At 38.8% G+C, this 25,786-nt stretch overlaps 5 protein-coding genes across 10 annotated transcripts; 3 read left to right on the top strand and 2 right to left on the bottom strand.

Moving 5' to 3' along the window:
• Positions 1 to 135: 135 nt before the first annotated feature.
• AP-1mu (adaptor protein complex 1, mu subunit) lies at positions 136 to 2,509 on the top strand. Of its 2 annotated transcripts, none has more exons than XM_015170362.3 (3): positions 136 to 234; positions 376 to 1,306; positions 1,385 to 2,509. In XM_015170362.3, exons 2-3 carry the CDS (start codon positions 485 to 487, stop codon positions 1,841 to 1,843), a joined length of 1,281 nt encoding a protein of 426 aa, XP_015025848.1. In that variant the 5' UTR covers positions 136 to 234; positions 376 to 484; the 3' UTR covers positions 1,844 to 2,509. The 2 variants fall into 2 exon arrangements, with proteins under 2 accessions (XP_015025848.1, XP_002056361.1); XM_002056325.4 differs by having other exon boundaries at positions 228 to 313.
• BckdhA (Branched chain keto acid dehydrogenase E1 subunit alpha) lies at positions 2,340 to 4,556 on the bottom strand. Its single transcript, XM_002056324.4, has 4 exons — positions 4,377 to 4,556; positions 3,761 to 4,298; positions 3,525 to 3,690; positions 2,340 to 3,456 (listed from the first exon to the last, which is right to left on the bottom strand). Exons 1-4 carry the CDS (start codon positions 4,434 to 4,436, stop codon positions 2,907 to 2,909), a joined length of 1,314 nt encoding a protein of 437 aa, XP_002056360.1. The 5' UTR covers positions 4,437 to 4,556; the 3' UTR covers positions 2,340 to 2,906.
• Positions 4,557 to 4,790: 234 nt separating this feature from the next.
• LOC6633001 (probable tRNA (uracil-O(2)-)-methyltransferase) lies at positions 4,791 to 6,994 on the top strand. Its single transcript, XM_002056323.4, has 2 exons — positions 4,791 to 5,090; positions 5,151 to 6,994. Exons 1-2 carry the CDS (start codon positions 4,820 to 4,822, stop codon positions 6,524 to 6,526), a joined length of 1,647 nt encoding a protein of 548 aa, XP_002056359.1. The 5' UTR covers positions 4,791 to 4,819; the 3' UTR covers positions 6,527 to 6,994.
• RnpS1 (RNA-binding protein S1) lies at positions 6,917 to 8,504 on the bottom strand. Its single transcript, XM_002056322.4, has 3 exons — positions 8,343 to 8,504; positions 8,125 to 8,283; positions 6,917 to 8,062 (listed from the first exon to the last, which is right to left on the bottom strand). Coding segments are annotated over exons 1-3 (1,146 nt in total). The 5' UTR covers positions 8,345 to 8,504; the 3' UTR covers positions 6,917 to 7,077.
• A 90-nt stretch (positions 8,505 to 8,594) lies between these two features.
• Positions 8,595 to 25,411, top strand: mura (murashka). 5 transcript variants are annotated; one of them, XM_015170363.3, is made up of 9 exons: positions 8,595 to 8,687; positions 10,622 to 11,219; positions 12,918 to 13,325; positions 17,473 to 18,832; positions 19,182 to 19,529; positions 19,594 to 20,780; positions 20,838 to 21,022; positions 21,091 to 21,203; positions 21,633 to 25,411. In XM_015170363.3, the coding sequence occupies exons 3-9, from the start codon at positions 13,015 to 13,017 to the stop codon at positions 21,843 to 21,845; spliced, it is 3,717 nt and encodes a 1,238-aa protein (XP_015025849.1). In that variant the 5' UTR covers positions 8,595 to 8,687; positions 10,622 to 11,219; positions 12,918 to 13,014; the 3' UTR covers positions 21,846 to 25,411. The 5 variants fall into 5 exon arrangements, with proteins under 5 accessions (XP_015025849.1, XP_015025851.1, XP_002056357.2 ...); XM_015170365.3 differs by having other exon boundaries at positions 8,596 to 8,687; positions 18,505 to 18,832; XM_070206894.1 differs by lacking the exon at positions 8,595 to 8,687 and adding an exon at positions 8,775 to 9,553.
• The last annotated feature ends 375 nt before the right edge of the window (positions 25,412 to 25,786 follow it).

Genomic DNA, 25,786 nt, shown 5'->3' with positions numbered 1-25,786 from the left:
GTTTTTATTGTACTAAATATAGAAGAAATATTAAATTGTTGTATCATTCAAAGTCAAGTTGGCTACATAGTTTAGTAGATTCGGTAAACTACAACTTTGATTAACGATACCGGCGTAACCTTGTACATGCCAGCATTTATATACTTTTGTACTCGTTGCTAAAATGACAGTGTTGGAAAATGTTATAATGGTGAACGCGAATCAGCGGATAAAGAAGAAGATCCAGTCGACGACGTAAGTAATTTTCGTGTGACTAAACATTAATTCCACTTGTGCGGTTAATCAACAATTTCTCAGTTATTATAGTAATAATGTAATATATAAGTTCGCAAGGGTTTATCAAGCAATTTTAACATGGTTTCATCAACTTCACAGGCTCCTAAACACAAGAGTTTGACAGTCATCGTTTTGGGGCAACAAGAACAAGTGGCAGCTGGAAGATTTTTGACAAAAAAAAAAACCACTGAAAGAAAAAAGAGGAAACATGTCTTCATCAGCCATATTTGTGCTGGACGTTAAGGGCAAGGTGTTGATATCCCGTAATTATCGCGGCGACAACATTGACATGGCTGTAATCGATAAATTCATGCCACTGCTCATGGAACGCGAAGAGGAAGGTCTCGTCACGCCCATTCTGCAGACTTCAGAGACCACTTTTGCCTATATAAAGACAAATAATTTGTATATTGTGTCTACGACGCCACGTAATAAGAATGTGAATATTGCCCTGGTCTTTGTATTTCTGCACAAAATCGCACAGGTGTTTGTGGAGTATTTCAAGGAGCTGGAGGAGGAATCCATCCGAGATAATTTCGTTATCATATACGAGTTGCTCGACGAGCTCATTGACTTTGGCTATCCACAAACGACGGACTCCAAAATACTGCAGGAGTATATCACGCAAGAGGGTCACAAATTAGAGCTGCAACCGCGCATACCCGTAGCTGTAACAAATGCCGTCTCCTGGCGCTCAGAGGGCATCAAATATCGCAAAAATGAGGTTTTCCTTGATGTCATCGAGTCGGTCAATCTGCTTGCCAATGCCAATGGCAATGTGCTGCGCAGCGAAATCGTTGGCGCCATTAAAATGCGCGTCTATTTGTCTGGCATGCCAGAGCTGCGTTTGGGCCTCAACGATAAGGTGCTCTTCGAGAGCACTGGGCGTGGCAAATCCAAGTCCGTGGAGCTGGAGGATGTCAAATTTCATCAGTGTGTGCGACTGTCGCGATTCGAAAATGATCGCACAATCTCGTTTATACCACCGGATGGCGAATTCGAGCTGATGTCCTATCGCCTCAACACGCATGTGAGTGTGAATCCCATATATGTTATCTAGAATAATTTATGTAATACCGCTGTCCCCCATCCCTTGGCTTCACGACAGGTCAAGCCACTGATCTGGATTGAATCGGTAATTGAGCGGCATGCACACTCGCGCGTCGAGTACATGATTAAGGCAAAATCTCAATTCAAGCGCAGATCAACGGCCAATAATGTGGAAATTGTTATACCCGTGCCCGCAGATGCGGATTCACCCAAATTCAAAACAACCATTGGCAGCTGCAAATATGCTCCGGAGCAAAATGCCATCATATGGACAATCAAATCGTTCCCAGGCGGCAAGGAGTATTTAATGCGTGCACACTTTGGCCTGCCCAGCGTGGAGAGCGAGGACAACACCGAAGGCAAGCCACCGATACAGGTGCGCTTCGAGATACCCTATTTCACGACGTCGGGCATACAGGTGCGCTATCTGAAGATCATTGAGAAGAGCGGCTACCAGGCATTGCCCTGGGTCCGTTATATCACCCAAAACGGCGATTATCAGCTGCGTACCAACTAATCCCTGTCCACACACACACACACAAACGCGCGCATTCCAGCCAAGCTTAAGCGAAAAACCTTGTTGTGTCCAATTTGAGTTAGGAGTATGTTAATTAGCTGCCTCACCTTCACATAGTGCGTTAAGTCGAAAGCATATTGAAAAGGGTGTTCCCGCAAGCGCCCAGCTTTTCCAGCTGATTAGTAAATCGATTTTTCAGCGTTTAATATCAAACTTTTTAAACATTTTGTTAAGCTTTAAATTTGGTCAAATATTAGCCGGCCTAGGCTGTACTTACTAAAACTTCAACAAATTAGCCATATTTTGAATTTAAACTTGCGAAGAAATATATAATTTGTTATAGGTTTTAAAAATTCAAAATGTGGTAAAATAAATGTAATGTGGCTGAAAACAACTAAAGTCAACGCCCGCACACACCTTTTAAAATTATCTTTTAAAAACTTGACATTGATTATATAAATAAAAAAATTTAGAAAATCTTTTTTTTGAGACATAGTTTCTACAAGTTGCATCGATTTTAAACACTTCAATATAGATTTTATGAAACGCCCTTTGTAATATTGTTACATTTGTTGATAAATTTAGCTATTGTTGCATACCGCAAAAAAAAAAACTTAACGTAACGATCTGAGTTCATTTCTGCACAACTTTGTTCAATAAATTTCAGCTTAGACGTTTGCCGGAATACCCTTAACTATTATTACAGATGTATTGTGTTATTTTTGCGTATTGTATTTGTATTTTATATGTAAATCAAGCTAATAAATTTTTGAAAAACATTTTTCAAATGTACTTAAGGCTAAGCTCGAGTAAATATGTGTTTTCGAAAAATGTACGACTATAAAAGCCCAGAAAATGTATATTATAACGGTTTTGCATGGCATGCCTCTTAATAAAAAACATGTTTTCAGTTTTGTTTACATATTTAACAACAAATCGCAAATGGTTTGGAACCCTTAAAACTGAACAAAAGATCGCTTAAGCTTAATAAATGCACTTTTTAATGAGTCTCTCCGGTTATGTTTTGTAGTATATTGAAGCGTTTGCTTTTTGGTCCATGCTTTTACTGCTTGAAGCTCTTCAGCGGATAGTGCTGCTTGTGCGCCTCGATGTGCTGCTCGAGCTCGCGCTGCTGCTGCTTCAGATGGTCGGGCATCACATCGTACACACCCTCGAACATCTCACGCCAATTGGGCTTCAATTTCTTCTCGGAGATGGCGATTTGCTTGAGCACCTGCTTGCGCACACCACTCACAAATTCCGTTTCCTGCTGCTCATTGAACCAGCCCTTGTGCACCATGTAGCTCTTCAGCTTTGAGATGGGGTGCTCCAGTGTGTTCCACACTTCGATTTCCTCCGCCGAACGGTAAGCTGTGCTGTCATCCGACGTGGAATGATGACCCACACGATAGGCCAGCGCCTCAAACACAATCGGCTTGTTCTCTCGCAACACGTACTCGCGTGCCAGCTTCATCGCATTATAAACGGCAAAGACATCGGTGCCATCCACTCTTATGGTAGCAATGCCATAGCCCATCGGACCACGCCCAGCAATGCCATCGCCCCGGTATTGTTCGTTCGACGGCGTGGATATGGCAAATCCATTGTTGCGGCTGCAATCAAGGGAATGTGAGTAGTTTGTCAGGCATAACATTCACTGAGATGCGACTGTAATACCCACCAGAACAATATGACTGGACACTCTAGCGTGGCGGCAAAATTGAATGCAGCATGTGCATCACCCTCGGAAGCAGCGCCCTCACCAAAGTAACAAACAACGCAGGAATCGTTGTTGGGCTGACGTTTCAACGCGTAGGCGGCGCCCACTGCCTGCGGTATTTGCGTGGCTAAACAGTGGCAAGTGCATGAGCAAAGATTAGCATTAATTTATGAGGATAAAGAAAAGCTGCGGCTTACACAACGGACTGGAGATAGTCACAAAGTTCAGCTCCTTGGAGCCATAATGCACGGGCATTTGCTTTCCGCGTCCAAGATCATCATCGTTGCCATAGCACTGATCGATGAATTGATCAATGCGAAAACCGCGCCAGACCAGGACACCCGCCTCCCGATACTGGCCGTAGATGATGTCGCGCATCTCCAAGGCAGCGGCGCTGCCAATATGGGATGCCTCCTCACCAAAGTTCGTCATGTAGAAGGAGATGCGTCCCTGTCGCTGCGATTCGTACAGTATTTTATCCATTGTAGACAGCAGGAGCATGTCGCGGAACATTTTCTCAACGACTTCCTGACTAAGATGTGGATCCTCCTGTTCATTGAGAATGTAACCATCGCGATCCAACACCCGGTAGATGGGTATGGGCGAATAGTCCTCGGGCAGTGTCAGCTTCAGATTGTTAATAAATGGCGCATCACGTGCGCCTGGAAACGCGTAACGATCGTCCACTGACTTTCCACTGGAACTGTAGCCTCGGTGTGCACCCGCTGCCCCAAGCTAAGCTCAAACGTAAAAAGAGTCAATAACAAAAACAACTAACCGCAAGGTATTATAAATTCCAATTGGAATACGCACCGTTTTGACATTTTGTCTGGCAGCAGTTAAAAGATGAACGGATTTGCGCAGGAATGACATGTTTACGAATGAAAAAGGAAAACGGAGACTGCAACAGGACAAAATGCAAAAGAAATATTGTATGTTTTTTTATGCTGCGTCGTGTTCTGTTGCTGCCTTGTGCTACAAATCAGCTGCGTTACGCAACAGGTATGCGCTTAGGCTTAGTATGCAGCATATAACCTTTGCGCGCTTAATTTGCATGAACAAAATTCTTATGAATTAATATTCACGACATTTTTTGAGCAGATAACATTGAACAAGTGGTTTTAAATTACATTTAATCACCTTATGCAGAAGACTGTTTCCTATGCAAAATATTTATATAATATATTTATGGCATATTTTGCTTTGCCTTTGATTAGCATACTAGTCCGCACAAGTGTTGGTAAACATTGCAAGACATGGCAGCTGTGCAGCTCGACGAGGCGCAATTCTGGCAGTCCATAGCCATATTAATAAAAAACTATCATGCGTTGAATAAAAAACTATTTGAGGTGCTTATAACACAGGTGCAAAAGCTGCAGCAGGGTAAACTATATGAATCCAACGAGGCGGAGCTGGAACAGCAGCTGCGAACCAATGCTAATGAGAGAACATGTGAGGGTTTTAGGATTGGCTACAAAATGCTGACCAAAAAGTTGGCCACAAATATTTTGGCCAATGGAACTGTGGGTGAGTTTAATCTAAATTAACTTTGAATGATATAATTAAAAAATATAAACTAATTGACAGATTTTAGCAAACAAAGCTATGAATGCCATTTCCTAGGGTACGACGGTTTTGATGATTTCTCCGTTAATTTAATTGGTGACCAGCTGGAAGCTGTTACGCTGCCGCATCGAGTGGAATTGGGCTGCGAGCAAAGCTCTTGCTGGGCGCAGTTTGTGCTAAAGCCTAAACTTTACAAGTGGTCCCAGGGCAAGCGGGACGAAAGCGCACAGAAATCGTTGCGTTTATTAGATGTGGAAATGTACAGCGAACTGTACAAAAAACTCAAGCAAAAACACGCGCAGCGTCTGCTGCAGTGCTGGCAAACGGCAAACGAATCGACAGATCCGTTAAAGTTTATATATGAGGATTTAGCCATTGCCGCATACCTAATCACCCTGTGGAACTGCACACAGTCGCAGCCTACAGCATTTGCTGACTTGGGCTGCGGCAATGGGCTGCTCGTCCATGTGCTCAATGCGGAGGGCTACAGGGGATACGGCTACGATGTACGCAGGCGTAAACTGTGGTCACTTTATCCGGCGCAAACAAATGCAAGTCTCATTGAGCAAACCGTGGAGCCAAATAGCTTTTCATTGGATTATCCGGACATTGACTGGCTAATAGGTAATCATTCTGATGAGTTGTCACCCTGGTTGCCAGTGTTGGCGGCGCGCCTAAAAACCAGCTTTTTTCTGCTGCCGTGCTGCCCATTTGAGCTTTCCGGCGTCAAGTATCAGCGGCGCAACACTAGCATCAGCGCTTATCAGGATTTTCTGATATATGCACGACAAATCTCGGATAAGTGTGGCTTTGAAACGCTGCAGGATCGGCTGAAGATACCAAGCACCAAACGCTTAGCTTTAATTGGCTTAAAGCACACAACAAAAGCGAACCAGTGCCTGGAACATTTTGTGCAGCAAGAGCTGCAAAAGCACAAAGCGGGCGTCGACAGCGCGGCGAATTCAGTAAAGCTGCGCGAGAAAGCAGAGAGCGTAAGAAATTGCACGCAAGTGGAAAAGAGCATAATTGACGCGTTAGTTTTGAAAATCTTTTGCATGTTGTTGGCCAATGCAAATACAACCAGCAATGCTATGGATAACGATTGGCTGCCAGGACAACAGTTGACAATGCGTGACATAGCACAGGGCCTCACCAAAGCGGAGCTTAGCGGCATCAAGTCCGAGTGCGGCGGTATTAAGACACTGCTGCGCAATAAGCACGAAGTTTTTGAGTTTTGCGGCGAAGATCGTATTCGCATACGTAAGCCCAAAGCTGCTGCTGCGGCGACTGAAAGCACTGGAAAGCAGGTAACGACTAAGAAACGACCCTGTTTCTTTAAGCAACACCATCCTCAGGGCTGTCCGTTAAAAGGTAACGAGTGCTCCTTTATACATTAATTGTAAACATTCGTCATTAAAACCAAATTAAAAAAAAATCAAACTTAATTTCAAACAATTTATTAATATAGTGCATGTTTGTCAGTTAAAATGCTTGAATTGGTATTATTTATTTGCGAAAGATATGGAAATTTAGAGCTATTTTTTTGATAAAAATCAGCAAAAATAATTGTTATCTATGTATTATATTTGGAGTTTTAGTTGTCGAAAATAATATAATTATTACAATAGGAAAACACAACTGAATTAAGGATTACCATAAGAACGACGTCCCTATGGCAAAATTATTATATCTTGTCTAGCCCAGTTTGGGTATTGGATTTTCGGAATCCCAAAGTTAATTATATATAACATATTTTCCAGCTTTTATAACATAGAATCTTCTTAGGGTTCAGTTTTGTAATTTAATATATATTTCGTTTCTACATTTAAATAATTGTTTCGGATATAAATTGTAATTCAAATGCATTTGTTGTTATTGCTGTTGGTTTGTTGTTATTGTTTTTTTTTATGTTTACCAATTCAAATGAAATAGTGTTACTAAATTCTCTTCAACGGGAACTGTCCGAACTGTTGCTGCGACGCCGGCGGCGTATGGGTGAACGTGAACGACGTCGCGGTGAGCGACGGCCGCGCGGCGGTGAATTGCGACGTCCGCCGCCTCCGCCGCCGCCACGATTATTGAAGCGATTGAACTGCGGCGGGGAACGCCAGCGACCGCCCTGAGGACGGCGCATCTGTGGCGATGGTCGTCGCATGGGCGGTCGCTGCTTTGGCACAATAACTGGCGATACTGTTATTTCCTGGCCATCGATCTGGCCGCCATCCATGTGCTTCATGGCCGACTCGCAGTCCTCGGCCGTGGCATACTCTACATAGGCCATGCCACGTCCAAAATTAGGATGATAACGATCAGTCGGGAATTCTACATTCTTTACAGTGCCAAAGCTGCTAAAGATCTCCAACACATGATCCTTGGTCACGTTGCGTGTCAGTCGGCCGACATGGATGCGCACCGGCTTTGGTGTGGGTGAGCGTGAACGGGTGCGACTGCGACTACGTGAACGCTCGCGGCGCTTGGGCGGCGGGGTGCGATCGACGGTGCCGCGACCTCCACGGCGACGTGGCGAACGCGAGCGGCTGATCGAGCGGGAACGTTCGCGTTTCACGTTATTTACCTCGCCACCAGCTACCCCGCCGCCTCCAGCACCACGATCGTTGGAGCTGCGACGTGCTCGATCTCTGGAACGGCTACGACTACGCTGCACACGATCCCGATCACGTTCCGTGCGTTCACGTTCTGATTCCTTGCGAACCTTGCTATTGGGGCGTGGCGATTTGGAAGCTCTGCGCGGTGAACGAGAGGTATCCTTGCCGGCTGCTGCGCTGCCGCCGGCACCACGACGTCGATTTTTCTCGCTGCGATCGGTATCGCTAGTCGATGAGGACGACGAGCTAGACGAATCACTTGAGCTGCTCGAACTGGAGCGTGAGTTGGAGCCGGAGCTGCTGCGCGATGATGTGCTGTTCGATGAGCTGTACAAAATGGAGTAAACGTTTGTGTTAGACCGGCAAAAATACGTGAAATAAATGTGCACCTTCTGCTGGAGTCGCTGCTTGAGGAGGCGGAGCCTCGACGCTTGCGTTCTCGCTCTCGGCGCGACGAATTGGATGTAGCGGCCTTTGCGTCCTTCTCTTTAATATCTTTCTCTTTATTTTCCTTTTCGCCCTCGGCGGTGGGAGACCGGGCACGCGCCCTAATGGGGAAAAAATGTCGGTCATGAAACACCGCTACGAAAATGCGACTTTTACTTACATTTTGCACTTGAGCTGTAACTTAATTAGTTATCCAGTGATAAGTTGTCAAATTGTTAACAAATTTGTTGCAAAAACAAAACTTTTTAAAACACGAAAATACCAAGTTAAATATTCAATGGCGTTCGGGCATCGATGTATATTTTTTATTTGCCGATAACATATCGATGTCAGTTCAACAAACTGTGCAGGACTGTATTGAATGCTTTTATGTGCATAAGTACCCCAAACACATTCGATATATGCGCCATGCAACCCTGCTAGTTAGTGTGACCGTTTTGTTGAAGTAAGAAATACATATGTGCATACATATACAGCGCTTTGTCAGGTCGAGAATCGTGCAGAGGTAAACTCCCATAAAAAATTTGGATACATTTTATACCAAATGTAATTTGTTTTTAAAAGGACTATTTTTCTTGAGGTTATCTCTAATGCAAATAGTGCTCTTCAACATTAACACATAGATGTAGTGAAATTATATAAAACGCAATTGTTTAATGCCAGTTTTTCTGTGGATGGTGACGAAGTGGTTGTCATTGTGAATTCATATACATATGTGCGTATGTATGTGTGTCTGAATGCATGTGTACACACACACATGCACCTATAAATATGTGAACTTGTGTTGATTTAAGTGAGCTATGGTCAAAGGGGAGCGGTTCGAAGCCACTGTGGGGCATAAAGTTTCGATTTTTTTTTTTTACCCATATCTATGTATACCCACAACGCATTTACAATTGATACGCTTTGGCTCCCCACACAAAGAGCGAGAGAGAGAGAGAGAGAGGCAGACGAGTGGTGAGAGTTCAAGTAAACGGGGGAGCAAATAAATGGTCCGTCTGAGCATTTTACCACACTACCTCTTTGTCTGTTCAAGCGAGCTCTCGTGCTGGTATTTTACTCGCTCGCGTTGATGTGTAAAATTATTTATTTTTCCCCCGTTGATTTTGCAATCGTTTGTGCCTGTGTGTATGTGGTGTGCGCGTTATTGTGAATCTTGTTAACGTATATACAATAATATGGAACGTAATTATCTGTATGTGCATAGTTAACAAAAGGCAGGCAAACATTTTTATGGTATACATATATATTCATATAATCGATGTGCGTATGCGTATGTGTGTGTGTGCTTCAAAAAAGAGCAATCGTCGTTGAAGTTCGACTACCATGACTACGCAATAGCAACAACAAGAGACAGCGAGACTTGGTTAGGTGGGTTTTTGCTTTTCTCTTCTGCTCATTGCCGTCGCACTCTCATTCAGCTTTATGTATGTGTGTATGTTTGCCCGTCTGTTTGGTTTGCTTGTGCTTATCTCTCATTCTCTCATCATAATTTGGCTTTGAGTTGTGTGGAGAATAAAAGACGACTGATGTATATACATACATATGTACACTTTTATATACGTACATATTTTCCTTTTGATAATTTATTGTTTTCATTTTGAGAGGGTGGCAAAGTGTGTTCAGCTTTTTTTGTGTGGGGCCAACACACGCTCACACATACATTAATGCAAAGTTTGGTGTTTTACATAAATGCGTTCATACATCTAAATGTATGTATGTACATTTATATGTAAACACAAATAAAACGTATTTTGTTTTTGTTGCCAGGTTTTAGGACTCTGCAATTGCTGTCCAGTGTGTGCATTTGGTTCATACAAACATACATACCCACATATATATATATTTTAACTGCCTGCTTAACTTACATAGTATTTTACTTTATATAACATGAGCATTTTACTATTTGGCAATTAAAACCTCGCTTTTTATATAAATATAAATTTCTATATATATATATATATATATAAATACATTCATAGCTATGTCCAAAAACACATATTACACATGTATACTATGTATTTATTACTAACCCAACTAAAAAGAATCATTTAGTTATTTTCGGAATGTCGAAAATTGAATACCCTTGCAGATAAACAGGAGATTGGCGATCATTTGATTGAGATAACCTAACACTCCAGTCGCCTGTTCGTTTGTTGTTGAGTAAGGTCCACAATAAAATTCAATATTTTAACCGATTGTTCCCATACGATCCGTATGTTATAGTGGTCCGATGTCGATGACACTTTGCTCTTATGCCAGAAGCCGGCAGTAGAGTGTTACTTCACTCACTTCTGTTGCAATTGATCAATAATATAGGATTATAATCCATACTGCAAGGGTATATATGGAAAGTTTCTTAAAAAAGTAAATTAGTCTCAAAAACTATGAATGTAATTGCAAATGTTTCTTTTACTTTTATTTTTTCTTTGTTTTTAGCATACATACAATATTTTATTGCTGGTTTTGGTGGTAAATTTGCATTTGTTAATGGCCGTGGCCAGACGTGCCAGCTTTTTAACACACACAAAAAAAAAAAAAAAAACAACAACAACAACAATGAAAACTGTTCATCAAGTGTTTTTTATCTATTGACTATCCCCACATGTAAAAATAAATACTGAAACTAAACCGAAATGTATGCTAAGTACGATATAGCACATAAGACTGCCATTTTGCCGCGCGTGTATCTGTATCTGTATCTGTATCTGTATCTCACTGACCAACTACCGCAACTGCAACTGTAACTGCAAGCGCAAACTGCACACACCTCAACCTCAGCCTCAAGCTCATGTTAAAATTATAAACATAAACAACAAAAAAATACAAATAGAGCGCTATCTATCGCTCGCTCGCCTCCATAAATGCCAACTTATATATCTATATATATTGTATTATTCCTCGTACCGCCTACCAACTACTACTACCAACAACTACAACAACAAGAACAACAACAACAACCACCACCACCACCATCAACAACCAACAACAACAACAACATTCTACTGCAACTTGGCAAAAGACTCGGCTTTAGATTGTAAGCTTGTTTTTGTAAATTTGATAAACATTTATACTATCTTTAATATGTACTATTCAAAATAAGTCATGCGAAATGAAAGACAAACACACAAAATCTCTCGAAACATTACAAATTAATAGAAATAGTTGTTTTTCTCTTTGACTTCGCATGGCTTAGAGCTTGTAACTTGTAACTTTTTGTATTTGTCCTACGTTCTTTGGTTCCAATACTGCTCTAACCCCATTTATACCATCCAACAACTACATACACACATATTTGTTTTTGCACACACACACACACACATATATATATATATATGTATATACATCTTACAGTACAACTTTGATAGATTGTCAAATGAATTTACTATATACAAATCTGAATTGAAGAGGATATGTTGTCTTTATCGTCAAATAGTTGTAGTTGTAGTGGGAAATGCGCCTTTTTGTAATTGTTTAAGCTTACCTTTAATTGTATCGAAATTTATTTAAGAACTTTTCTGTTTTGGTGATTTCCTGGAATTGCCCATGTATGCCTTGTTGATCTGGATAATTTTATAGAGCCCTGGTCTAGAGTCAAGCAAATATTTTAAGTAGTTTGAAAGAGCAGTTGAGCAGGCGCAAAAGAAACAATAGTATGGAGTGAAACTAAACCTAAAGCAGCATAAGATTTCAATATAAATATATGGGTCAGAGCAGTACAGATAAACTTAAGCTAAGTCGTTTAAAGTAATTTTACATCAAACATTATTTCCCAAGAAAAAGACTGTTTTTTTGTTAAAGCATTGTTATATGAATTTGGAACTAATTCCAAACAGTTTCGTGATAGCTGTAAAGCCATTGTAATAGCTTTCTAAGTATACATAGATATGTTATCAAAGTTGTACTGTCGCCTAGAAACATGTACGTACATATATATAAATACAAGACATATATATATACACGTAAGATAAGTGTTATATTCTCTCAACTCTAAAGCTCTCAATAGTACTAACTACTCCTAAACAATTGATAAGTAATTTTTGTAATAAACCCACCCGACTCCCAGGAAGAAAAGAGAACATTTACTAATAATGTGTTTTGTTTATTATTGTATTATCTCATACCTATATTCATCCATGCTCTCACACAAACACACACACCCATGCATTTTAAATATATAACTTTTAGCTCTGTATGACAAGAATTTTCACCCATTAAATAAAACGCATATATCAGGCATATTGTATACTCTATATATATATATATATATGTATATGTAGTACCCAGAAACTAATCACGCACGTATCCAATCATGAAATTACATTTTATTTATTTTTTCTTCAATTATTGACAAACTATTAAAGCTACACGTTTTAAAACCAAACTCAAATTGTTGCTGTTTTATTTATGATCAAGAAAGTATATATACTCTATCTTCTTTACATATTTACCACTACACACACACACACACACACAGACACAGACACAGACACATACATTTTTATGCTCTTTTTCTCAGTAAGTACTAGTGTTTAGCCCCATGCATAAATGTTTTGTTTATCGTATCGTTTGGGTTTTGTTTATTATTTATTTATCTATAATATTTGAGCATGTTGGCTTTGTTGGTTGTTATTGCTTTGTGTACTGGAGGGCGCGGGCGCGGCTTTAAACTTAACTCAGTTCAAGTTTTTCAAAACGCAAACGTTTTCCGTTTTTCCTTTTGTACAACTTGCAGCTATAAATGAACAAAACAAAGTTTGAATAAACAAATTACTAAAAACAACAACAGCAACTAAGTCTCAAGCAGCAGCAGCAGCAACAGCAGCCGCAACATGCTGAACTCCAATGCGAATCATTCGGGCAACAGCCGGCGGCCATTTTCTCGCAATTCCTCATCTGCGCGCTCCCAGCGCGGCCGCATGGTCTACTCGCCGCATCCACACGGACAGCAGCAACAGCAACAACAACAACAACAGCAACAGCAGCAGCGGAATAACAATAACAACAATGGCCTTGTGCCGGGTCATAGTCCCTGGTGCAATGTCAATCTGAATCGCCACAATAATGACAACAGCAACAACAACAACAACAACAACAATGCCAACAATAACAAAGACGCAATCGATGGCAGAAACTCAAATTGGTAAGAGCTACGCAGCTTATGGTATATGAATATAAATATATATAAAAAAAAAAAAAAACAACAACAATTTAAAAATACCAATAAATTTTGCAAATTACGTTAGCTTTAAGTGACATAAAAGCGAATTTGAAGTACCCTATCCAAGTGCCCTTTATCCCGCCGCTATCCCACACCGTACTATGCCTACGACCTGCCATAAAAATAATAACAACAACAACAACAACAACATCCTTGTTACTCGTTCCCCACGCTCCCCACGACAACTATAGAACAGTTTTCTCTACTCTTCAATCTATATCTATCTCTCTCTCTCTCTCTCTATATATATATATATATCTAACTACTTCTACGTAACTACACCTCAGATATAAAAATCGCTTTTAGGGTAAAGGGAGAATTTTGTAATTAATTGCGTGTTGTCCAATAGAGTAAAAAGTAAACAACAAAATTGATCATCCAAAGCCAAAACATTTCGTTGGCCTCCTTTTACCGTTGAATTTTCGAAGCACTCAACAAACTTGCATTAACAACAATACAGCTGCAGGCTCAGCACATCAAGAGAGTGCAAGCTTTTACAACACAAACCCGCTCTCTATTTCGTGCGCTCTCTCGCTCGCTCTTTTGCTCTCGCTCTCTTTGGCAGCTGTGCAGTACTGCACGTGTTGCACAATGGTTTGCAGCTGCAGCTGTTTTGTTGTTTTCTCAACGTTTATAAATTCGTGTTCATTTGTAATTTTTGTTCTCTTTCGTACTGTACATTTTCTTTATGTTTTGTTCTTGTCAATTGGCACATACTATGTATTAATTCTAACTACTAATTATCGTTGTATCTATTATCTCTCTGCATTTACATTCAATTGAAAAACAATACACAACTTTCGTTTTGATCCAAAAAAAAAAAATAATAAAATGTTAAACAATACATTCTTAATTGTATCGTATGTACATTTTCTAACCGCTTCAATTACAAATATGTATACATACCAGGCGAAATTCCATAGTAGATACATATATATTTACATCTAACAGAACTATTATCAGAAAGTTTTTAATTTTCAACCGTTAATCAAAAAAAAAAACTCAAAAAAACCCAATGAAAAATGCATGAAGAGCACTTAAAAATGGCGAACAAAACTTTATACGTAGCAAATGTCCTAAGTTTTTAAGTAGTTGTTTCTTTGTCCAAAAAAAAAGCTTCTTAATTTCTCGTACTTATTAAATACTTTTAAATACTCTCGTACATATGAAAAGCGCGCTTAACGGTTTATTACCAAGCATGCCATCATCAACAATAAAAAAAGAAAAAAAAAATACAAAAACATTTACTTTAAAAGTTTGGGCCAAAGCAATTTTCTTGGCCAAGAGCCAAATATAAGACTAATATCTGTGTAAATTCGTACTTGTAGTTGGTAAATAATTTACGATTACAATTTGCATATAACTTGTTTGCTTTTATTTAAAAACTAGTTTAATGCTGCGTGTGTATGTCATTTTTAATGTATATTTTTAACGATTTTTGGTATGGATATTAAGAAAACAAAGCAGCTTTTTATATATCTTTAGAGTGATCCTGCAGAGCACCTGCAGAATGTCTGTAAAAACGAGTTTAAATTATAATTTAAAAAAATTCAAAATAATTTTCTTTCCATGGAGCTTTACCGCTAGTATCAAAATATACATACACATTCATCTCTTTAACTATGCATACCGTGTTTATAGCTGTAATATAAAAAATGAATCTTTATGTGAGGTTAGGTACTACAAGTAGTACATGAATTGGACACAGTGCGACTCAGGGAAAACGAGTAGAATTATAAAAAGGAGAAAGCAAAGACTACGTTTTACCTGAAAGTGTTTTTCATGCATATTCAGTCAAGAAAATAAAAACAACAAGAAGCACACCACATTTAGTCGTTCCACTCGCAACGCGAACTAGTTCCAAGTGGAGCTAAATCAGCACAAATGTACTTCTTAACAATAGTATAGCTCATTGGGCTGCTATTTGCTTTCCTATTTTTTTTTTTATTTTTTATTCTTAAACATATTTTGTATAATTATATTTTTTGATTTCATGCGCTTAGTTTCGCTTCACGTTTATGCTAAATGAACTTTACAAAAAAAAAAAAAAAAAAAATTAAACCAAACCTAAATACTTTTGAAAACAAATATTGTGATGTTTGAAATCCATGTGATTATTATAAATGCAACCGTCAAAGTGCAAGCCAAATATACATATATATAAAAATTTAGTTACAAAATTTCCTCTTTATCCAAACCGTACAGTAAATACTTAGTTGTAATATTTTTTCAATTCAACATTTTATGAATGATATTTGCATTTTAGTTGAGTTTATTGATTGTTATTGATAAAATTTTATAGATTGGTGTATTTTGTATAAACGCTTAACTGCATTTTTGGTGCTGGTAAAAATCTAAAATTTGTTTGACAATGTTGAAAAATCATATTCAATGATCAAGAAACTCAGCTTAATGTTTTACTTATTTATTTGCATTATGCACACTGCGGCTTAGAATGTTTAATAAACAGTTTTAATGTACCTAACTAGAAATTCAAAAAAAAAAAATAAAAACAAAACATGTCGAAAAACCAAAGCTACTAAACAACTCTCAAAGTATATAGTAAATGCGTTACTATTTCTCGATATCAATATATTCAATATTTGATTGTGTGTGAGCGCTACATCAAAATCAGAGCAACAACTATAATCTATAACTTTTGTACTTTTCCCACACTGTCTGTTTCAAATAGTTAACTATTTAAGCATATACCATATGATTTCTCCTCTTAAGTTTTTTGGACACGTAAGCGAATGAGTTGCAGTCGCAGCTTTTGCAATTAGTGCGTAAGTGTTAAACGTTAACGTATAATTTTTGGCGCTTTTTCGCTCACGCCCACCCTACTGCTGTCTGTCTGTATGTATGTATGTCTGTGTGTGTGTGTGTGTGTGTGTGTGTAGGTATTATATTGTATACCCCAGCTCGATCTGTCGACCTGTGTCACCCTATGATATTGTCTTAAGCTTTGCATTCGCATGCTGTTGTGCTCACGTTTACATTACGTTAACGATTACGTCGTGCGTTGCGTACCCAAAGCTGATTCTTCAGAGCGCGCCACACCCACATGCTCCCTAAGCTTTTTTTTTTTTGAAAAGAAAGTACTTGTACTTGGATTAACGGTTTACGTTTTTTGCGTTCTCTTTTGTATATTTTTGAGCATGTACAGCACTCTCTCTCTCTCTATCTCTCTTATAAGTTCATATAACTCTCTCTCTGTATCTCTCATGTTTAGCTAGTGAAAGTGTTGCGTTGAAAAGTGTCCTAAAAACTGTGATACTCGCATTTGTTGTTTAATTCCTTCTTTAAAATTTATTATTCATTTCTGTTCGTAAGCGTAGTGTGCATTAAAGCGAAAGCCAAACAAATAAATAAATAAAATAGCAAACTAACAATTTCTATTTAAAATGCATAAGTACAACAAAAACAATAAGAAAAAGAAACAAAAAAAAAAAAAACCAATTGTGCAAAATTAGTACGTATTTGTTCCTACTAAATGCATATTGTATATGTGTGTATATGTAGTTAACTATTGAATAATATTATTAATAACAAATTCTCGCTACATATACACCCATTGCCATAATATTATTATAAACTATATGTGTGTGTATATATTGATATTATATAATTACAAAAATATATATATATATCTATATTAAACTAATAATCTAATTATTGCATTTTGCCATTTACATATATATTATTTTTATCTTTTTCGTTTTTCTTTCTTCTTCATAAAAAAAAAAAAACCGAAAAAACTGCAAAATAATAATAATAAAAAACTATATAAATAACGTATATGTGTGGCTATCACTCTGCATATATACACTACTACTACTACTACCTACTACCTGTACATGTATATGCATACAAAAATAACTATATATGGGTTGTGTTTTAATACTACCACCACACTGCTACTGCATTGATTTGATTGAACAATTTTCAAATGTATCTCGTAAAACCGAATATATATATTATATACGTATATCTTATTATATGTATTACATATTATCTGAAAAAAAAACAAAAAAAAAAACGCAATTGCAAACCTAAATCGAAAATCCAGCGATGTACAAACAAGTAATTCTAGCGGAACTTGTATTTATAACAATAGCAAAACGCATCATCACAACAACAGCCTTAACCTCAATCACAGTCGCAATGCCCCACAAAACAGTCATCAGTCGCAAGCCCAACATAACCACACACAGTATAACAGTAACAGTAACAATAACAGTAACAGTAACGTTAATCATAACAGTTATCATCATTCAATTACCAACACTGCACACAATAACAACAATTGCACTGATAACATTAGCAGCAATAATCTGAATAGCTTACGAACAGCACACAATGAAAACCACAATCCCAATCAGTGCCCAAATCCCAATCAGAGCCCAATTGTGAATCACGGCTATCACAGCTATATTGATATGTGCAACAGTGCGCCGAGTGCGCCGCCCGCTTTTGGTTCAATGTCCGTGTCCGTTGTTAGACTGAATCCAGCACGCTTATGTTTAACTGTTGCCGCCCCGCCCACATCCACGCTAATGCCTATACCAAACCCAAATCAGCAGCGCCGTAGCACGCCCCTTGCTCTGCTATCCCTTCCAGCCAATCACGATAACAATCATGCCCATAATTTCAATCATAATCATCAATATCACAGCACCCATCACAGCTACAACAATAACAACAACAACCAACATCACCAACCACACCAACAACAAGAACAACAACAACAACAACCGACTAATCGCCAATCCCTCCCGCTAACACGTACGAATTCAAATTCAACAACCGCAACAACTTTCAATTCAACCAATACAACAACAAATAGTAACCCTACTGATGTTGTGAATGTCAATTCTTGTACCGATATAATTCCTCATGGGTCGTCTGCGCCACAACAACCACAACAACAACAACAACAACACCAACAACCACAACGACAACCCCAACAAATGTGTTCACAACGACAACAACGTCAACGACGATCTCAAACCCAACAACAACAACAACTGTCGCCGTCGCCTCTTATGATAAACCACAACCAATTGACTGATTCTCATATTAACCACGCACCTATCAATAGCCATAGCCAAGGACCTTCCGGCCCACAGGCAGGACCAACGGGCCATGGGCATCACAGCCAACGCAACTACAACAATCGCAACGGCAACAACAACAATATTATCATCAACAGCAACAGCAACAACAATGCGAACGGCTTAAGCAATGGCAACAATCCCGACTATATGAATTATCGTCGAGCTTGCCCCGCTTTGTCCCGCGACTATCAGCAACATCACAACAACAACAACAATGGTAACAACAACAATCCGGGCAATGGCCACAACAACAACAACAACAACAACAATCGTCGTCACAATGGAAACTACGATAGAAATCCAAACAACAATGTGAGTTAGCAAGTCAGTTCATAAAAGTATTTATTAACTAAAAAATAAAACCTTTGCGAAGGTTATCATAACTAGAAGATGCCCTGTTGCTCTTGTCTCTCTGTGAGAAATTGTTTCTTTAAATAACTTTTTCGTTTGTTGTGCACATTCAAAAAATAAGGATAGATAAGAATGTATTCCGATACAATTTAGTTGGTCTTAAGCTGTTTAATAATTTCTAGTCTGCAGATGCTTTTAATCAAGCAGAAGCTATATCTCTTAAGCATATTTATAGGGTATTTTTACCACACTATTTATAGGGTATTTTCTCCTCATCTACAGATTTAATTATATTTTCGAATTCTTGCAGCACTTTGGCAATGGCAGCTCGGAACAGGGTCTGGATCATAGATCCGATGGTGGCTACAGCTTTATGCGCAGCGGCTATGGCCGGAATGGTCCACACTATCAGCACATGGGCAATGGTTATGGCAATAACAATGGTGCCTCCACATCCGCCGCTGGTCCAGGTTTAATGGGCGATGTGCCCTCCGGTTCTGGTTTGTCCGGCTCCACACTTTCGCTTAACAATGGGCTCGGACCTGGTCCCAACGGCCTGAACTCGGACAGTCCATCGCGCAAGCGTCGCCGAATTTCGGGACGACCAAGTCAATCGCCGCCAGCCATTTGGGAACCGCGACGCTCACAACGTGTCATGGTAAAACTCCGAGCATTGGGCTCAATGTCAGGTCAGAGCTCTAATGTATTTTTATTTTTCGCAGATGCAACAAGGCAGTCCACCGCTGCGTCGGCCACGCCTGCGTGATGTGGCCACCTCCACCCAGCAGCAGCAGCAACAGCAGCAGCACCAGCAGCAATACGCACCACAGTTGCACCACTCGCAGCAACAACAGCAGCAGGCGCCACCCAACTACCATCCAATGCATCATCATCAGCCACAGCCGCACTATGCGCCGCAGCAGCAACAGCAGGCGCCACATCCGCATCCACACCCGCATACGCACACGCATCGCTCACCCTGGGATCTGGCCGGCAATGTGCCGTCGGTGGGAAATGCCGGCGGCAATGTCGTTGGCGGGCCGCCCCCGAACAGCTCCGTTGGCGCGATATTGCAGCAGGTACCGGCACCGCCGCAGGCTCCCACTCATCAGCAGCAAGTGAACGCTGGGCCGCCACCACCGCCACCCGCCTCGGTAATGGTTGACCTCAATTTGGCGTTGCGCCATGAGCCCATCTGGGCCTCCTTTTGCACGTATCCGCTGCCAGCGCAGGCGCGTCTGGCGCCCTGCCATCTGCACGGCATCTATACGCAGCCCTTCTCGGCGGCGCCCGCCGGCCTGGCGGCCGCCCCACTACAGGTGGCCCAGGTGCCAACGCCCACACAGGTGGCGGCTGCTGCGGCCGCGGCACAGCACATGATACAGCAGGCAACGATTACGGCACAGCAGCAGCAACGAGATGTAACCGCGATTGCGGTGGCCAATTTAACATTAACTGAGCCGCCCAGTGCACATCATTTGGACGGGCATCAGGCAGCCGCTGCAGCGGCGGCTGCAGCAGCCGCAGCAGCTGCTGCATCCGTTCCAGTCGGCGGACAAGCGCCGCATCCACATCCACATGCACATCAGTTGCCGGCAAGTCACATCCACATCGCTTCGATGAACGCCGCCGCTGCGGCTGCCGCACAGCATCTACATTCCAATGCCGCGGCGGCGGCAGCTGCTGCCCATGTTACCCAGATGTCGGCGGCGGCAGCACCGCAGCAGATAATCATATCGTCGGAGCGACGCACATTCCCGCCACATAGGCGTTTACCGCGCTTCTGGCCGGCAAATCATGGTCCTCATCGGCATGTCCTGCCGCCGCAATCGTTGGGACCTCATCAGGCGCCCGTGCAGATCCAAACCACCGCTGGCATTATCAATCCAGGCTTCTTGCTCAATTTCCTGTATGTCCTTATTAGCATTAATTTATTCATATCCTTAATCATCTTGCCTGTTTGCAGTGCCATGTTCCCGCTGTCTCCCTATAACCAGCACGATCTGAGCTCCGCGGACACCAACGAGACGGAGAACTATGAGGCGCTGCTCAGTCTGGCGGAGCGTCTGGGCGAGGCCAAGCCGCGCGGTCTCACACGCAACGAAGTTGATCAGCTGCCCAGCTACAAGTACAATCCGGAAGCACATAATGGTAAGACTTATTCATTTCTTTTATGTCTTGTCTCACATAAACCTCTTTTTCCTATGAACCCTCAATAGGCGATCAATCCTCCTGCGTGGTCTGCATGTGCGACTTTGAACTGCGGCAGCTACTGCGCGTTTTGCCCTGCTCCCACGAGTTCCATGCCAAGTGTGTGGATAAATGGCTGCGCGTAAGTTGAATCAGTAATTTTCATCATTTCAAAAATGTTCTGGTTAGAACTGCAGTGCTGCCACCTGGCACTGTATTCCAAGCTGGCAACACTGTGCAATATGTGTGAACGGACGATAGCCAGTTGGCGAATTGTACTTATCGATATGTCCTGCCCACCAGTGCTGCCAGCTCTACTGACTGCGGAAAACAAACATTATTAATACCGGCAGCACTTATCAATAATATAAAGTTTGTCATCACTATCGACGCACTATTTTAAAATGAAAATTTAATAACTTTATATTTTTTGTTTACTGCTTACAAATAATACAAATTTAGATGTAGATGGAAACGCATTCTGAACTGTGTACACTGTACAATATCAATCAGAAATTTATCAGCACTGTCAAGCAATTGCGGCTACTAACTTGATTTTTTACTTTTGCAGTCGAATCGCACGTGCCCCATTTGTCGCGGCAATGCCTCCGATTACTTTGACAGTGCCGATCATCAGCAGCAGCAGCAGCAGCAGCAGGCGCAGGCAGCAGCTGCCACTGCGGGCACAACCACAATAGCTGGCAACGCTGCCACGGTTGCCGGGAATCCGGCAGTGACCGTTGCAGCAACCGGCGCCAACTCGCAGCAGAGTCAGGCCGCTTAGGGCGATGCTTGCAACAAAGACAACACAACCATAACCAAACGCTTTCGCCACGTCGTCCAGGTGCAGCAAGTAATGGAGCACACACGCAAACAAAAACAAAAACAACAACAAAACACTCACAGATAGCCTATTTAAATAATTGATATAACGCGCAACGAATCCAACTGCCAAAACGCTTCCCTTTAAACCAGAACACTTCAATAGCTTGTCGTAGAACTCTACTTAGGCGGTAGTTGTATGTAAGTAACGGTTAATGGTAAATGGTTTAAAAAGTACAGTAATTTGTAACAAGAATGTAATTATAATCAAATATGCATACCACCAAGATTTCATACATACATAAGGAATACACAACACAATTATCGATAAATACAATCGATAGTTTTGTTAAATGTGTTGAGAAAACTGAGAAACAAAAAATTCAATTCAAAATTTACTGTTTTTTATGTAGTACAGTGCAAGTTGAAACAAAAACAAAATTAAAAAACTATGTCAATAATGTAATTCGGCTGCCGCCTGTGCTTATATTTTCCTTATGCATTACATTGCAACAGCTCCATTAAAAACGAGTGCATACTATACATATACATATATACAAAACATACATTATCTATACTAAATGGCGTATTTTAAAATGTTGCTGTCCACATACATGCATACACACATATATATATATTATATTAATTAACACTATATCTGCAAATTACAAAAAAAAAGTGAAGAAAATTAAAAAAAAAATTATATTTGTACTTGTTTGTGCTTTATGTTTTCTTATATACATACATGCATACATAATACTTGCATTGCATTTTAATTTTATACTTACAACAAAACAAAAACAAATATATATATCCAATTCGTATTTGTTGATTTTGAAAGTGCATGGCGGCCATGTTGTTTGCACTCGAGATAGAACTACATGGAGGCCTTCGGCTGTCAGATTCAACACGTACCCATTGGAAAGTCCTGTATATTGTACGAACTGAACCCACTGAAGAAGTTCTTCTTCTTTTTGCACTAAGCAAAGAAAAGTACACAAAAAAAAAAAAAAAAAAAAACAACTTTATAAAAACTCTTACTATTTTTGCGTTGCAACTGTTTAAACATTTTTATTTTATTACTAGTATTAATAACTATATAAACAAAGCAACTAACTCTGAAACATATAAGCAATCTTTGAAATCGACTAAAATTAAACTAAAAAAATATGAACGTAACGTTTAACAAAACATTTATATATGCATATATACAAAATGAGCAGACATACAATTATAATAACAATAACAATAATAATAATAATAATATGAATATAGCCTCGTAATACATATACATGCATATAAATACATACATATATTGGTGGGCTTATTTAACTGTATTGTCGTAGACGTGAGCAATTCGCTAAATTTATACATACATACATACATACGTACGTACATCCGCATACATATATAGACGCAACTTTTGAGTGGGGAGCTCCGGCAGCTCCACAGCTCCACAGTTCCGTAGTTTTGCCTTTTTCGAAAAAAAATAAAAAAATAAACAAATAATAATTAATAATAATCGTGTTTAACCAGGCTCTATGTTATATGGTATACATATATGTATGTACATCATAACCGACACCAAAAACCTCCTTGAATTTGAATCAATGTGACTTGTCTATTAAAAGTAGCACGCTGGCCGAGCATCAGATGCATATATGTAGTTATATATATATATACATATATAGCTCTATCTATATAGAGTTTTCTTCTATTATAATGGTATAACTTAATTATATGTATATGCATAATGTGTACGATATTTACATGCACTTGACTAGCCTGTAAATCCTTGCGGTTTTTAACAATATACATACATATATTAAATAACAATAACAATGATTAACATTGACAAGTAATATGTTTATATACACTTAAAAATACAGAATACAGAATTACCAAGTAAATTGAAATGATTCCTGCCCTCCATTCGTATCAAACCATTGAAACTAACTCAAAGCGTTTTTTATATAAAACACATGTATGGCATTGATTTTTTTTTGTGACAAATGCCTATATGGAGCATACAAACATATATATATATATATAAAAGGAAAATAGATTAGCATTTTCAGACAGTACTAAATAACAAATAGCAGATGATTTGCTTATAGCGAAAGCTCTTTTTCTTAAATCTCTATGCTATATGCTGCTATAAATATGATTCTACAATTTCCGGTACCCACCCAGAAAATCAAAGTATTTCGCATTACTATTGGGTCCGTTTGCCAAGTATTGACAAGAAGAAGAAGGAGAAGAATAACGACAACGATAAGCACTTTTCAGATTGCCTCCTACCCCTCTCCCCATCCCCTTGAAAAACAATATAATGTTTTCAATTCTTATTAAAAGCTATGCATAAAAGTGAAGAAATAAGGAAACAATTCTTGATACATAGTATATATTAACACACACACACACACACACACACATATATATATATATATACACATGTATATATATATATATATATATATATATATATATGTATGTGAAATGTGTGTGTATTTATTTTAAATCTACTTAAATGTAAATGGTATTTTCAAAAGACCATTATAAAGGTGTTGTGCTTTTCTAGAATTTTATTAGTAGAAGAAAAATGTTTATTTTTTGTCACAATAACAAAACCATATAAATTAAAACCGAATAAAAAAACGTTATAATGAAAAAAAAAAAAGATAAAAACAAATATATATATATATATATATATATATATATATACATGAATATGAATTGAATACCTTTTATACGTGCACTGACATACTTACCTACGAGTATATGAATAAACTCTCAATCAACCGAACTAAGAAGCAAACAGTTTAAATGAACATTTTTTAAGCTTATTTCCCTATTGCAATTTTATAATTTCCAATTTCTCTTTTATTGAATTTCTTACCATCTTTCTGTGGTATCTATGGTATCTACAATAATAACAGCACTTTCTCAACTTTATTTTTTTATTAGTTTAAAAACACCAAAAAAAAAAAAAATAAAAAAATCAAAAGCTTCTCGTAAATTATATGAAAAGAAAATAAAACAAAATTATAATATAAAGTTTTGCTGTGATTCGTGATGTAGATGTACGTTATATATATTTAATTACATAAAATGCAATAAAAATGCAAGCATATAAAAGCATAATTATTCGAAATTATTACGTCGAAAACCGATTAAAAAAGAAATAATAATAATAAAAAAAAAACAAATAAAAATAATAAAAACATTTTATGCATGAGAACTTCTCCAAACAATATGTACGTCATAATCTAACATCACTTGTCTAGAATTGTCTAGAATTATGCAATTTTAAATGTGACTATTATTTTACATTTTTGTAGACAAGAACCGAGACACTCTTAAAGTAATTGTAAAAATCAGTTAACCATAGTATTAAACAAACCTTTTTCAATGGCATTGTAATGGTGAGCGGGCGTTTTTAATGTTAATTGCAATAATTTCAGTTTTGTTTTTGTATTAACTCGCAAAATTTCAATAAAATTCAATGAACGTAAAAAATAAATGAAATCTACCTGATTTTACTAAAGTCTACTTTAATTTTAATTTCGTTTCATTGAAAACTAAAGTAGTTGAACTTGTGAACAGTTGTAAAAAGTGTGGCCAGATGAACTAAGCGATAATCCGTTAGTTCTGTAAAAGTGGTCACCCAGCTTCTGACAATTATGTTTGCAGAGTTTATAAGGCAATTGCGAATACATTTTTTGCCTAAATTATGTAAATGTAAAGGTCAATAAAGAATACATTTTTGAGTTTGAGAACAAATATTTGGTAGAGCTCTTTAGGCGTTATCGACAATAACTTTTCCATTAAAATCGAAAACAGCTGCTGATTACATGCATGTTAACATTTAACAGAGACTGTAAACGATGTTAAGACGATATA

Source organism: Drosophila virilis, chromosome 2 (genome assembly GCF_030788295.1).
Source record: "Drosophila virilis strain 15010-1051.87 chromosome 2, Dvir_AGI_RSII-ME, whole genome shotgun sequence".
Lineage (NCBI taxonomy): Eukaryota > Metazoa > Arthropoda > Insecta > Diptera > Drosophilidae > Drosophila > Drosophila virilis.
The sequence above is the reverse complement of the archived record's forward strand: the minus strand, read 5'-3'. Positions and strand labels throughout refer to the sequence as shown.

Bases quoted from the DNA above. Each gene is read 5' to 3' on its own strand.
- AP-1mu (XM_015170362.3), top strand. From the start codon at position 485: ATGTCTTCATCAGCCATATTTGTGCTGGACGTTAAGGGCAAGGTGTTG. The intron at 1,307-1,384 runs GTGAGTGTGAAT...GCTTCACGACAG, and splicing joins CCTATCGCCTCAACACGCAT to GTCAAGCCACTGATCTGGAT.
- BckdhA (XM_002056324.4), bottom strand. From the start codon at position 4,436: ATGTCATTCCTGCGCAAATCCGTTCATCTTTTAACTGCTGCCAGACAA. The intron at 4,299-4,376 runs GTGCGTATTCCA...GTTTGAGCTTAG, and splicing joins CCAGACAAAATGTCAAAACG to CTTGGGGCAGCGGGTGCACA. The intron at 3,691-3,760 runs GTAAGCCGCAGC...GCCACTGTTTAG, and splicing joins GACTATCTCCAGTCCGTTGT to CCACGCAAATACCGCAGGCA.
- LOC6633001 (XM_002056323.4), top strand. From the start codon at position 4,820: ATGGCAGCTGTGCAGCTCGACGAGGCGCAATTCTGGCAGTCCATAGCC. The intron at 5,091-5,150 runs GTGAGTTTAATC...ACTAATTGACAG, and splicing joins TTTGGCCAATGGAACTGTGG to ATTTTAGCAAACAAAGCTAT.
- RnpS1 (XM_002056322.4), bottom strand. The intron at 8,063-8,124 runs GTGCACATTTAT...CATTTTGTACAG, and splicing joins AGCAGCGACTCCAGCAGAAG to CTCATCGAACAGCACATCAT.
- mura (XM_015170363.3), top strand. From the start codon at position 13,015: ATGCTGAACTCCAATGCGAATCATTCGGGCAACAGCCGGCGGCCATTT. The intron at 18,833-19,181 runs GTGAGTTAGCAA...GAATTCTTGCAG, and splicing joins ATAGAAATCCAAACAACAAT to CACTTTGGCAATGGCAGCTC. The intron at 21,023-21,090 runs GTAAGACTTATT...AACCCTCAATAG, and splicing joins CAATCCGGAAGCACATAATG to GCGATCAATCCTCCTGCGTG.